Source organism: Trachypithecus francoisi, unplaced genomic scaffold (assembly GCF_009764315.1).
Source record: "Trachypithecus francoisi isolate TF-2019V2 unplaced genomic scaffold, Tfra_2.0 Lachesis_group3, whole genome shotgun sequence".
Lineage (NCBI taxonomy): Eukaryota > Metazoa > Chordata > Mammalia > Primates > Cercopithecidae > Trachypithecus > Trachypithecus francoisi.
In genome coordinates this window covers 73,397,729-73,410,339 of record NW_022681468.1, presented here as the reverse complement: position 1 = coordinate 73,410,339, position 12,611 = coordinate 73,397,729, and the positions used below count along the sequence as shown (strand labels likewise).

At 37.7% G+C, this 12,611-nt stretch overlaps 1 protein-coding gene across 4 annotated transcripts in view; it reads left to right on the top strand.

Moving 5' to 3' along the window:
- The window catches only part of AKAP6 (A-kinase anchoring protein 6), a 657,824-nt gene that overhangs the window by 381,712 nt on the left and 263,501 nt on the right, over positions 1–12,611 (top strand). For all 4 annotated transcript variants that reach the window (XM_033188313.1, XM_033188311.1, XM_033188312.1 and 1 more), the window contains one exon: positions 3,219–3,341. In XM_033188313.1, coding sequence (XP_033044204.1) covers positions 3,219–3,341 — 123 coding nt within the window. The remainder of the gene's footprint in view (positions 1–3,218; positions 3,342–12,611) is intronic.

Sequence of the window (12,611 nt, the reverse complement as noted above, 5' to 3'; positions counted from 1 at the left end):
TGTGAGTGATGAAACTTTTTAGTGTTGGCAAGAAAAGAGTTAGGAAATGTACAACAAATAAAAAGTTGTGAGGATGGGATATAATTCAGAAGAAACCCAGAGAGAATCCTTGAGAGGACTCCTGTTTCCCCTATATCAGACAGCCTTGTTTTTCTATCTGGCTGGGATACACAGAGGTGCCATCCAGAAATATTCACCCAGGACCAATGGGTTTTGTCTAATCTGCATCTCACAGATTTCAGCTAACTGTGTAATCATGGTTCTGTTAGGAAACCTGACACATTGTTTAGTACTCTTCGACTAAGACTAACCTTTTATGATGAAGCAGCCATGCACTCACATACACACACAGGTTGTTTTTGTTTGTTTTTGAAAGGGAGAAGATCATGAATGGTTTATAACTAATTACCTTTCAAATAATGTCTTTAACTATTTATCTTCTTGGATTTAACCCCTTGTTCCCTAAATAATATACTTTCTGACTTAATTTTCTCCCCAAACCAATTTGTATATACAGATATAACAACACAATTCTAAATACAACAGTAAAAACTATTTAATGCTGTAAGTACTATAAAGTACTATTTTCATCTCCCATTTATAAACCATCTAAATTCTACTTTTCTGACTAGCATCCACAGATGACAGACAATGCTTCTGTAAGTCCATCTGGTCAGCAAAGGGTCTCTTAAGTTTTCACCAGAATTTTAATTATGAGAGTATCGAGAATTAGGACTGGAGTTCTAACAGACTCTGCCCTTACTTCTGCTCACAGGTTTGCTGTACACATCTGAAGGGATCTGTGGTAAACATCAAGTCAGATATGAACCTGTGAAATATTCTGAGCCCTAGGTAGGAGTTTGGGGAATAACATTTTGAACAGATGGGACACTACTGAGAAGATTGAGCTTGAATAAGTGTAACTTCTACATTAAAAGAGTCAAGTAGGCCAGGCGCGGTGGCTCAAGCCTGTAATCCCAGCACTTTGGGAGGCCGAGACGGGCGGATCACGAGGTCAGGAGATCGAGACCATCCTGGGTAACACGGTGAAACCCCGTCTCTACTAAAAAATACAAAAAAACTAGCCGGGAAAGGTGGCGGGCGCCCATAGTCCCAGCTACTCAGGAGGCTGAGGCAGGAGAATGGCATAAACCTGGGAGGCAGAGCTTGCAGTGAGCTGAGATCCGGCCACTGCACTCCAGCCTGGGTAACAGAGTGAGACTCCGTCTCAAAAAAAAAAAAAAAAAAAAAAAGAGTCAAGTATTTGGGAGGAAATGAAAAGCAAAGCAACTCTCAAACTTATGCAAATGCAGGAAAGGCAAAAGAACAGACAAACTGATACCCTAAAGATAGGAGAAGGGGCAAAATGAATGATCTTGCAGGGATTCTTGGCATTTGGAAAGAGTTGCAATATGAGAAAATTAGAAAAAAAGGCTGAGTTTGGTAGATCACCAGAAAATTCACTTAGTAAGGGAATACATTGTATGAAATTTATGAAACCTTCTCTGTTGGACATATTTTCACCTCACCTGGAAGAAAATCTTCTGAGTGATGACCAACAGAAACCTTAATGATATTATCAATCAGTTTAGGGTTGGAGTCTAGGACTGGAGGCATGTTAAACTACCATATAGTTCCCAGCTCAGCCAATTGCAATTGTATAGGGTTCAGTTTGCGATTATGATGTCTCTAAGATGATATTTCTCATTAGTTTTATCAAGTCTAACTGATTGGGATAGATTTTTGGAGGAATATAAATGAGAAATCTTGCATTTGTGAAATTTGGTTGTGATATGTGTCCCTGGGTGTGACTGTCCTTGGATACTTGGTACAATAGAGAGATTTTCAATAGGAAAAGGTTTTGGAAGCATATATGAATATGGAAAACCATATGATATGTCGCTATGTGGAATGATAGACTGAGCTCTATCTACACAGGTTGGCAACATACCAGAGCATAACAGTGTGGTATGATCTGACTCTATGGGACTCTGTGCCCACAGCTCTGCTTTGTCCCCCTCTAATAAACAGTTTGTGTTCCTGAGTGTTATTTGTCCTTTTACTTACCACTCTCCACAATTCCATTTTCTCTTTTTCTTATTTTTTTTTTGAGGTAATCTAATTGCTTGAATTAAAGGGTTATGAATCTTAAAATATTATCTAGGAAAAACCCTAATAGCAAAGCCTAGTTTGTGAGAAACATTATAAAAAATATTTACTTTTACCTCTTTCCACTTCAGTCTCAGGACATCCTCAGTTAAGCCTTAAAAATATTAATCAAGATTATTTGAAAGGCAAATCTGAACAATGGGTTAAGTTTAATGGGGAAATGGCATCTCAACCCATTCCTAAGTATGTGTGGAAGCCTGCCCTTGCTCCTTATGACCTCCAGGTGGTGCTGTTTACCCAGACGTGGAAAGCAGGAGCCCAGCCCCGTTTCTTTCACTTAGGTTTGCAGTTGGGCTTTCATATTTTCAAAATATTTTCTGTTTCTACAGATGTATTCTTTTAAATGGTCAATAAAATTTTATAACCACTATTTGAAAAATTGCAAGATTATTGTGATTTGTGCTTCCTAGCCAAGAATATATCTTTATGTCTGTACATACCCGAAGCCAAGTATTTATGTTTCTTCATTGGTCCCACTTTCTACGCTTCCTTCCTTTGTAGCACACAGGCTTAGACACAGACATTTGGGCTGTAGATAGAACTCGTCCAAGGACCTGTAAATACTTATGTAATTTTAAAATATATTTCCAGTTCAGCTATGGCAACTGAACTCCACAGGCTTCTGAGTGAAGAACACCATCTTTACAGGAATGCTTTTATCCCCCAAAGCCAATGAGCATTCCTAGCAGACCTGACCTGATTTTTTGGCAGGGGGATGCTTGTCAGGCACCAGAAATGTTTTGATGTTTTGAGGCATCCATACAGTGACACCCCACAATCCAATCCAAATTCCTCAGAAAAGTGATCCTAGAGAAAAACTGAGAGGGAAGCATTGACAATTTCTTTCCCGTTTTGATAAGACTTCGGGTCCAGAAATACCAGAAATAGTAGAAATTCCATTACAGCAAAGATGAGACTAGGATAGGAGTGTGGTGGGATGGATTTGATCATGGATAAAGTTTGGAACGTTTAATATTGGCTTTTTACAGAGTAACCAACTAACATGCCTTTCTTGCCCCCTTTTTCCCCCTTTTCTTTCCTCTCACAAGGGGTTTGTAAACAAACTGGATGAATTCATTCAATGGTTAAATGAAGCCATGGAAACTACAGAGAACTGGACTCCCCCTAAAGCAGAGATGGATGGCCTTAAACTGTATCTGGAGACACACTTGGTAGGCAAGATTGTGTTGTTCTTGCTGTCAATTATCAAAGGATTTTAATGTACTGCTTGTTTGTTTATAGGAAATATCAATTTTATTTATCAAAGGTTACTATATGTCAATGAAACCAAATTTTAGTGGGTCACAGAAGCTGCAAATTTGCAGACATTTCAAGTAATACCATGAAACCTGAATCATCTCTATTTCAAGCTACCTTTACAAAGCTTTTTCTGGAAGGATAAGTGATTATTTTAAAATAACTTAGAAAATTTTATTATACCCTTTTTCTCTAAAGGAGCAACTGAACATTTTCCCTTTCTTAAAAAACAAATAAATGAAAAATGATTTTGATGACCATTCTAAGCTTTCTAGAATTCTTGTAAAATTAATGAACCTCTCATTATCAAGAGGGTCTACATTATCTGTTCTACACTGAGTTATTTTAATAAAATATTTAAAATGATGATCTCCATCATTTTTGCTGCTATGTGGGTTTTTCAGCATATAATTAATACAACTGTCATTACACTCATCCCTGTGCATAGAGAAAACCATGGAGGGGAAGTGGAAAACACTCAGATAAATTTGCTTCTGAATATGTTAAAAGCAAGAATTATAGACTGGGGGACATTCGATGAACCTCATGAGGTTTTTACTGAATGCTTCAAATGGCCGATATCAATTATGAAGGGGTGGAAACCAAGTAGTGGAGTGTGATAAAGCATGAAGAAAAAGCACGTGTCATAGGAAATGAAAATTCAAGCTGTAAGGATCTCATCTTTATTCCTTTCACTGATAGCATAAAATTGACAAAGGCAATGAACATGAATCCTTGGGTGCCCAACTGTGGGGTTGATTTTCTGCCCCTCTTACACACTCAGAATTTGGATTGAATAAACATTATGTGGGAGTCCTACATGTATGCGAGTTCGCAGGGTTCCACAACTGTTATTCTCTATGATGTTAAGTGAGAGAGAAGGGAGAGATGGAGAGGGAGAAAAGAGGGGAAAGAGAGAATGTTTCAGGTTTTGGTGTTTGTGTTTTGCAGCATGTTTTATAACAGGAAAACAGCTTTAAAAATCCTATTGCTGCACGCAAATAGCCTTGCAGATGATAAAGAATGACAGAACTGTGTGGTAGAGGATGAGTGTATTGCTTCCCTTTTTAGATACCTGAGTCGATGGTGTGTAAAAATGCCACTGACCCTAACCACCTCTCTTGTACATGGGTTTTTACATACTGTCCTTAGTACTCATTTCCCTGTTGAGTAGAGTTTCAATTTTTTTTAAAAGAGGGCATTTCATAATAGCAAGATAAAGATATTCAGTGCTTTATAATGTAAATTGTATTAATTAGAATGTCAACTTTTCACTGGCATTGTTCTGACAGAAATTCTAATCTGTGTTTAAACAGGAGTATATGAACTTTATTTCACATTAAGTGTGCTGTCTTACTTTCTCTTGACTTAATATTTTATGGAAAACACACATTTAGTTTTTGAGGTCCCAGAGGGCACAAGGGCATTGAGAGCGCTTTAACTCTTGATTATTTATTGAAAGCCAGGCTAGGAGAGTATGAACCCAAGGTCCCTTTTTCCCCTTTGGAGGTTGAATGATATGGCCTCTTTGTAACCAATGAGCACTGTCTTTCTCAAATACAGTATTACAGGGTTTCTTACTTGGCATCCTTATGTTAGCCTCTACTTCCTTCTAGCCCAATGCAGTTCACTAGAGCTTTATGTGATGATGGAATATTCTATATTGCCCTCTCCTATATGGGGGCCACTAACTACATGTGTCTGTTGTGCATTTGAAATGTGGCTAATGCAACTGAAGAAATGAATTTTTAATTTTACTTGACTTATATTTAAATTTAAATTGCCACAGTGACTAGTGACTTCTGTATTCTCTCTAGCCTTACAAATTGCAGGGCTTTTTACAGGTGACCATAACGAACTGCAATGTCTGTACCTGCCTCATAATGACATTTTCATCCCAAAATGTGGAAGTTATTCTCCAGTTTGCTGTGGGTCACCAGTATAAAGATCCACAGCAAAGAGTCCTTCTTAATGTATTTATTTCTTAAAAGAATCTTCTTGTTTCTGCCTAATGATCAACACTTTCTTGGATGAGTTTTCTCTACTATCCCACGTCTGATTATATTAATTGGAATAGAGATATCATAGAACATCTTCTTTATTTCTACTTTGCAAATAGTGAGGGACTTTGATCTCCAGACCTGTTGACTGGATGTTAAATTACAGTCTCAAATTTCACTTCCAAAATCATGAATAATAATGTCTAACAGTTACTGAAGACCTAGTGTGTGTGGATTGCCACTGAATGATATTCTTAAAGCGCAATCAAGCATTATACTGAATGCTGTGTCTGTTACTTTAGATACAGCCTGTGACTCAAACATTTTTCAATCAAATTCTTAGTTTTTCTTTTTCCATATGAGTCTATATTGTCCTCCTGATCGCTATTGTCGTTTTTTTATTGTATTTCTTTACTGTCATGCTGACAGTAAAGTTATTCTTCTCAACCTTCCCATAAAAGAACATGTATGAGTAAGCCTAGAGATTTGCACTCCTTAGTTAACCCTGCATAAACCATTATTGCTTTTTAATGAGGGGGCAAGTGGTACTTACAAGATTTTATCCAGTAGTAGAGGTAGCTACACAAGTTTCTTTAAACATCTCTGTAGATTCTATATTTGACATTAAATCAACAGATGTGCAAGCCTCTAGGGTCTGAGTCTCCCCTGGTTTATTAATGTGTTAGACTAGCTGATACCCTCCAATATTTATTATAAAGAAAAATATAAAAATCATACTAAAAGTTGTATGTTTATATTTTGATACTTAATTCAATTATTTTCCATGATGGTAACCAAGGGTTTTCACCAACACAAATCAATTAAAGCTTTATAATACCTTTATGAGAGATATGAAGGAGCTTTATTTTAACTGTAAGAAACACTGTGAAATTGCGATGATACATCAATGATTTTCCATGATAATTAATCATCTGCTAGCAACCTGGCTGCTCCTTTCAAAAATACAATTCCTACCTTCTTAGAAAATGACATTTTCAGGAAAATGGCATTCTGGAAAGGTATTTTGCAAGTGTTGAACATTCCCTCTTCTTTGAAAACCACTTTAAGATAGAATTGTATAGATATGTTCTTGGACAGACTTCTTTCTCCCTCTCCCTTCTCTCACCTCTGTCTTCTTCCTGCCACTTAAAAAAAAAAAAACAGCTTTATTGAGGTATAATTGACATATAATAAGTTGCACATTTTAAAGTATAGTGGTCCCTCTTATTCATGGTGGGTATGTTCCAAGCCACACATTGGGTGTCTAAAACCTCAGATAGCACCACAACCGTGTATACTGTGTCTTTGATCTGATAACCTGGATGATTACTAAGTGGCTAATGGGCAGGTGACATATACAGCATGGAGACGCTGGACGGAGGGATGATTCATGCCCCAGGTGGGACACAGCAGGATGGTGCAAGATTTCACCACACAACTCAGAATGACGTGTAATTTAAAACTTATGAGTTGTTTATGTCTGGAACTTTGCATTTATATTTTCAGACTATGGTTAACCACAGGTAACTGAAACTGAAGAAAGCAAAACCATGCATAAAGGGGACTACTGTGTACAATTTTATGAGTTTTGACAATCTGACAAATATATACACCCATGAAACAATCACTGTAATTAAGATAGTGAACATACTTATCACCCAAAAGCTTCTTCATGACACTTTGTAATTCTTCCCTCCTACCCCTCCCTGGCCTCTACTTCAACCCTAAGCAATCCTTGATCTGCTTTATGGCACTATTAGATTAGTTTGCATTTCCTAGGATTTTATATAAATTGAATAAAACAATATGTACTTTTTTTTGGTCTGTCTTCTTTCATTCAGCATACTTATTTTGGGATATGTTATGTTGTTTCATGTATCAATTATTAATTCCCTTGTATTGCTGAGAGCTAGTCTATTGTATGGATATACCACAATTTGTTCTATCCGTTCACCTGTTGATGGACATTTAAGCTGTTTTCCCCACCACCTTTTTTATTGCCTCAAGAACCAGAGTTACTAAAAGCTGTATTTGAGTAGAAGCATAATAAATAGAAGCATAGTGAATAACTATCATAAATAGTTCTTGGGTGACTAGTTTTTTTTTTTTCCATTTAAGACATTTTATAGTATCTTTAGAATTAGAATGCTTCAGAGTAAAGCAGCAGAGCAGGTCAGCACTTTCACCCTCTAGAGATTTTATTTCATATTCATTTGCTCCTGAAATGGTAACTCTGATTTTCGAAATTGTTATACATACCTAATTCATCAAATGTAATCATTTTCAGGGAGACAAACCAGCACTTCTTTTATCTGCAGCCAATCAGTATATTCAATAATAATAAGTGAAGTCAAACTAATACCAGACAGCTGTGCAAGATGTAGGAAAAACAGTCAACCACAAGGGCCTGGCTTAAACTTAGGAAGTATAGTTGCATAGATAGCACCATGTTATTTTGGACACACATTAACCAACCACCTAGAAATAGCCTTGGAGAAACAAGATTCTTAATTCAATTTGATAAATGAGGAATGTGGGGGAAAATGGTGACTGTGAACCGTGTGTGTGTGTGTGTGTATGTGTGTGTGTGTGTATAACACAACTGTAACTGTGTGTGCCAGGCGGTTATTTAGATGCTAGGAATACACGATGAATGAGCTTGGTTTCTTTCTTTAAGGGATTTTCAGTCTAAGAGAGGTAACAATAGATTATATGTAGTAATCTGTAGACCCATAAATGAATAATAATTTTAATCAGTAAACTTCTTGTAGGATAAGCAAAGTATTCTTAGGAGTACAGAGAAAAATTTTATTGGTTCTTTCTGGAGGTAGGGAACATTCAAAGAGGTAATTTGACATAGACCTCAAAGGCCATATGTAATTTTGTTAGGGAAGGGAGGATGGGAGATGGGAGGAAACTTTATAAGCACAGTAAGAGAGGTATGGTGAGCCACGTGGTGTAGCTGAGACTAGGTGAGTCTCACAGGTTGGGGCTGGGTGGTAAAGGAGTTTGAATGTCTTTTTAACGGATTAAACTTTTCTCTGGGGGCAATGGGGACTCACTGAAGCTCCAATTTTGTTTTAAAACAGGAGAATAATATGAATCAACCGTAAATTTGATGGGGGTAGGGTCAGTCTGCATGGATTAACTGGATGAGTTTTGTAGCTTAGGTGAGAGAATAACTCTGTGCATGAAAGAAAATGGATTTGGGTATAGTATTTGAAGGGTATGCTGGTACAGGCAAGCTTTTATCAGTTTTTCAAATCGTGTTTAAATTTAAAAATTAAAGAAAGGGAGTAAAAGGTTAAAGTCAAGAGTAAGTCCCCTTTTTACTCGTGTTCCCATTGATTCTTCTCCCTCGAGGCAACCAATGTTCCTTGTTTCGTTATATCATTTCTGATTTATTTCAGATATTTAGAAACAGGCCGGCCACAGTGGCTAATGCCTGTAATCCTAGCATTTTGGGAGGCCGAGGCGGGGAGATCACTTGAGGCTAGGAGTTTGAGACCAGCCTGGCCAATATGGTGAAAGTTTGTCTCTACAAAAACACAACAATTAGCTGAGTGTGGTGGCGCATGTCTGTAGTCCCAGCTACTCAGGAGGCTGAGGCATGAGAATTTCTTGAACCTGGAAGGCAGAGGTTGCAGAGGTTGAGCTGAGATTGCGTCACTGCACTCCAGCCTGGGCGACTGAGGGAGACTGTCTCAAAAAGCACAAACAAATATATCTATGTACTTAACTTTGTTCCTGTAGTTTCTATTAGTAATAATTCAAAGTGAATAAATATAGAACTTCATCCTTTTGGATGACTGCATAGAATTCTACTTACAAATACGCCATAATTTATATAACCAATTCTTTGTGATGGAAATTTAGGTTGTTTACAGTCTTTTTCTATTATAAATGATGCTTTAGTGAATATTCTTGGAAATTCATCATGTTGGATACTATAAGTATATCCTTAGAATGAATACCTTTCATATGAAATTTCTAGGTCAAGGTTAAACACGTTTAAATTTTTAATGTATTACCAAACTGTCCTTGATAGAGATTTTACTGGTTTATACTGAACAATGCATGAGAGTGCCATTTCTGCACATTCTTGCTATCAGAGTGTGTTATTACATTTGTTGAACTTTGTCCCTCTGATAGTTACAGATGGCATCTTACTGTAATTTAGTTTGTATTTCTTGTATTTTAAGTGGCAGCCGGGCGAGATGGCGGGCGCCTGTAGTCCCAGCTCCTCGGGAGGCTGAGGCGAGAGAATGGCGTAAACCCGGGAGGCGGAGCTTGCAGTGAGCTGAGATCCGGCCACGGCACTCCAGCCTGGGCGACAGAGCGAGACTCCGTCTCAAAAAAAAAAAAAAAGAAAATCTCTCCATGTTTTTAGGATTCATCTGTATTTCCTTTTTGAGAACTATTTTTGAAATTCTTAGCCTGTTTTTCTGTTGGTCATTGGTTTTTTGCTTCAGGATTTATAGGGGCTTTTTATATATTAAGGAAATTAGTCTCTTTTCTGTGAATAGGAAATTTTTAAAATGTATTCTGGGGTTCTGTTGTAAAAGCATATGGATATCTCAACAGTTTGAGGAATCAAAGGTTAGGCAGACATGGAGGGCCAGGCTCATAAGCATGTAACAGATTTCTACTATGGGGCAAAATCACATTTGGATTTCAATTCTGGAAAAACCAGTGTGTTCTAGGAAGTTTGCTTACTTAGACTTGGAAGGAACAAGCTTGCGATCAGGGTAGTTAGAATCAAATGAGTGGGTTAAAGGATGTTGGAATAATGAGAGAAATGGTGGATCAGGGTGGGGGTAATTAAGAATAGAGAAGAGGGAATAGATTCAAGAAAGAGGAACAGATTAGAGAGACACGTCAGCAGTTCTCTTTTTGAGGCTCACTCTTTTCTAGTCAGAAATCTCATGACCAACATGCTTTGTCTGTCCTACTTTCCCCTAAGGCTATAGCATAGGATGGCCCACTGCTCTACAGCTGGGCAAGACCTGAGTGTAGTGAAGGATGCGGAATTGCTGAGAGCTTCTCTTTCTGTGTATGGAGCAGGATCAAGACCCTAGGACCATTCTAGGGATGTGTGAAACCAGGTAACATGACATTATGAGTAGTATTTACATGGAAAAGAGGGGACGAATGTCATACAAGTACAGTAAGTATCAGGGGTACATGCTAATGGTGGAGCAAACTGTCTTTTATACAACTTCTATAATTATGGAACTTTGCTTAAAGAAAAATATTAAATTATACTCACTGGAAAAAAATTCAAATTGTGTTAAACAGCATAAAATTAAAAGTAAAAAGTCTTACCCTCCCTTGGGTAACCAATGTAAATAGTTCTATATATTTTTGAACCTTTTTATGGAAAAATGCATACACTTTAAGGATTATTTAATTCATATTATGCATGCTGTTCAACAACTTGCTTTTTGTATCTAAATATGTCACAGATACACTTCTATCAGTATATGAAGATCTGGTGCACATTTTAGCAGCTCCTTAATATTTTATTGTGTGGATATGCCATAGTTTATTTAATCATTTCCATGGTGATGGGCATTCAAACTGCCTTCTTATTTATGCTTTTGCAAATAATACTCAATGAACTTTATTTTAACACCAATTGAGAGTTTCCTCCTTGTCCCATTAGTGTCTGCCTATAGCAGCAATTCAGAGAGTCTCTGTAATAAGTCTGTCACACTCCAGGGACAGCTGTTCCTCTAAGTCCTGAAAAATGAGTGGGATTTGTGTGTGTATGAGTTTTGAGGCCATGTTTATAGCAGTAGACTTTTAAAACATACCTTCCTGAACTTTGTTATTCCTTTTAAGATTGGTGCCTGCAATTTTAGGTGACTGTCACATGGTGGCACAGAAGCACCAAATTCCTGCAGACAGTGCTTACAGTCTTGGTGTCCATGAAGGGTTTGAAAATGTTTCCTTATTGTGTCATTATACTAAATACTTATAAAAACAGCTTCAATTTAAAGTGTCTAACAAAATTCTCAATAAAGATATATGCATGCATTTATCATCTGTATTTCTTTAGATCTTCATGTTATATCATATTTCTGATTAAACAGCTTTCATTTGTCTCACAAGAAAAACCAGTATACTTCTTACAGAGATTTTAGCCATACAAGAAAATTTCCACAAATACTTTCAGCTGTTTTTCTCTTGCTTGCCCTCCTGTCTCTACCTCTGCTCCATTTTTCATTGCTTGAAGTTAAGAGATGACAGGGTTTTCTTTTTCCCGCTTCCTGGTGCCCGTCTCTCCCAGCATCTCCATAGGTAGCCAAGGCCCCAGCAAGTTAAGCTTCACAAGACCAGCAGCTGTCATTTGGCTGTGCTGCTCAGCTAATGAGAGCAGTGGATCAAACTTCAAAAGCACGAGCTATGAGAGTTTCACTGGACTGCCCCCACCTCCCTCAGCCTTGATGAACAGGCTGGTGGCCTTACAGGGGCTTTGAAGTCCCATTTGCTTGTCCCCCTTGATTCCCACTAGTTTAAGGGTAGTCGCAGAGAGTTTAGTGGGAACTGACAACATTACTTCTCTTTGGGGGACTTGGAACGCCATTTAACTCCCAGCCTTGAGTTTCTTCCTTTGGTGGCACAGGGATGGAAGGGTCTTTCAGAAATTTATAGCATGCAGGCATTTTGAGGTTGGTATGTGGGAATGATAGTGTAGGAGGCTCATTTTGGACATATGAAAGTCTTGGACTACATTCCTTTACTCGTGTAACTCTAATTTTGTGTGCATCTAGGAGACAAATAGTGTTATCTTCCCTTTTCTGTTAAATAGGACTCCTGCACTGTTTCAAGCACCTGGGAATGTACTTTTGCCTGTCTCAGTTTAAGGACTCTTGGGCCATAATACCCAGTAGTTATTGTTTTGAAAATTGTTAGCGCCCAGACATTTTACTAATTTATTCCTTTATTTTTCTCTTTAGGAAATAATGACTGTTTTTAATTAGAATGTCAGGGAAACACTGCATTTATTAAGCACTTCCTATTTAGGGCAGTATTATACTAAGCATTGAAGAGAAGGTTTACAGACAAGCCTCACACTATAAGGATCCAAGCACAGGCTGAAGGACACCGTGCATGGATGAGAGACTCACATGAGCCGGAGTGTGGTCACCTACCATCTCTCTCCATGTGTAGATTCATGAG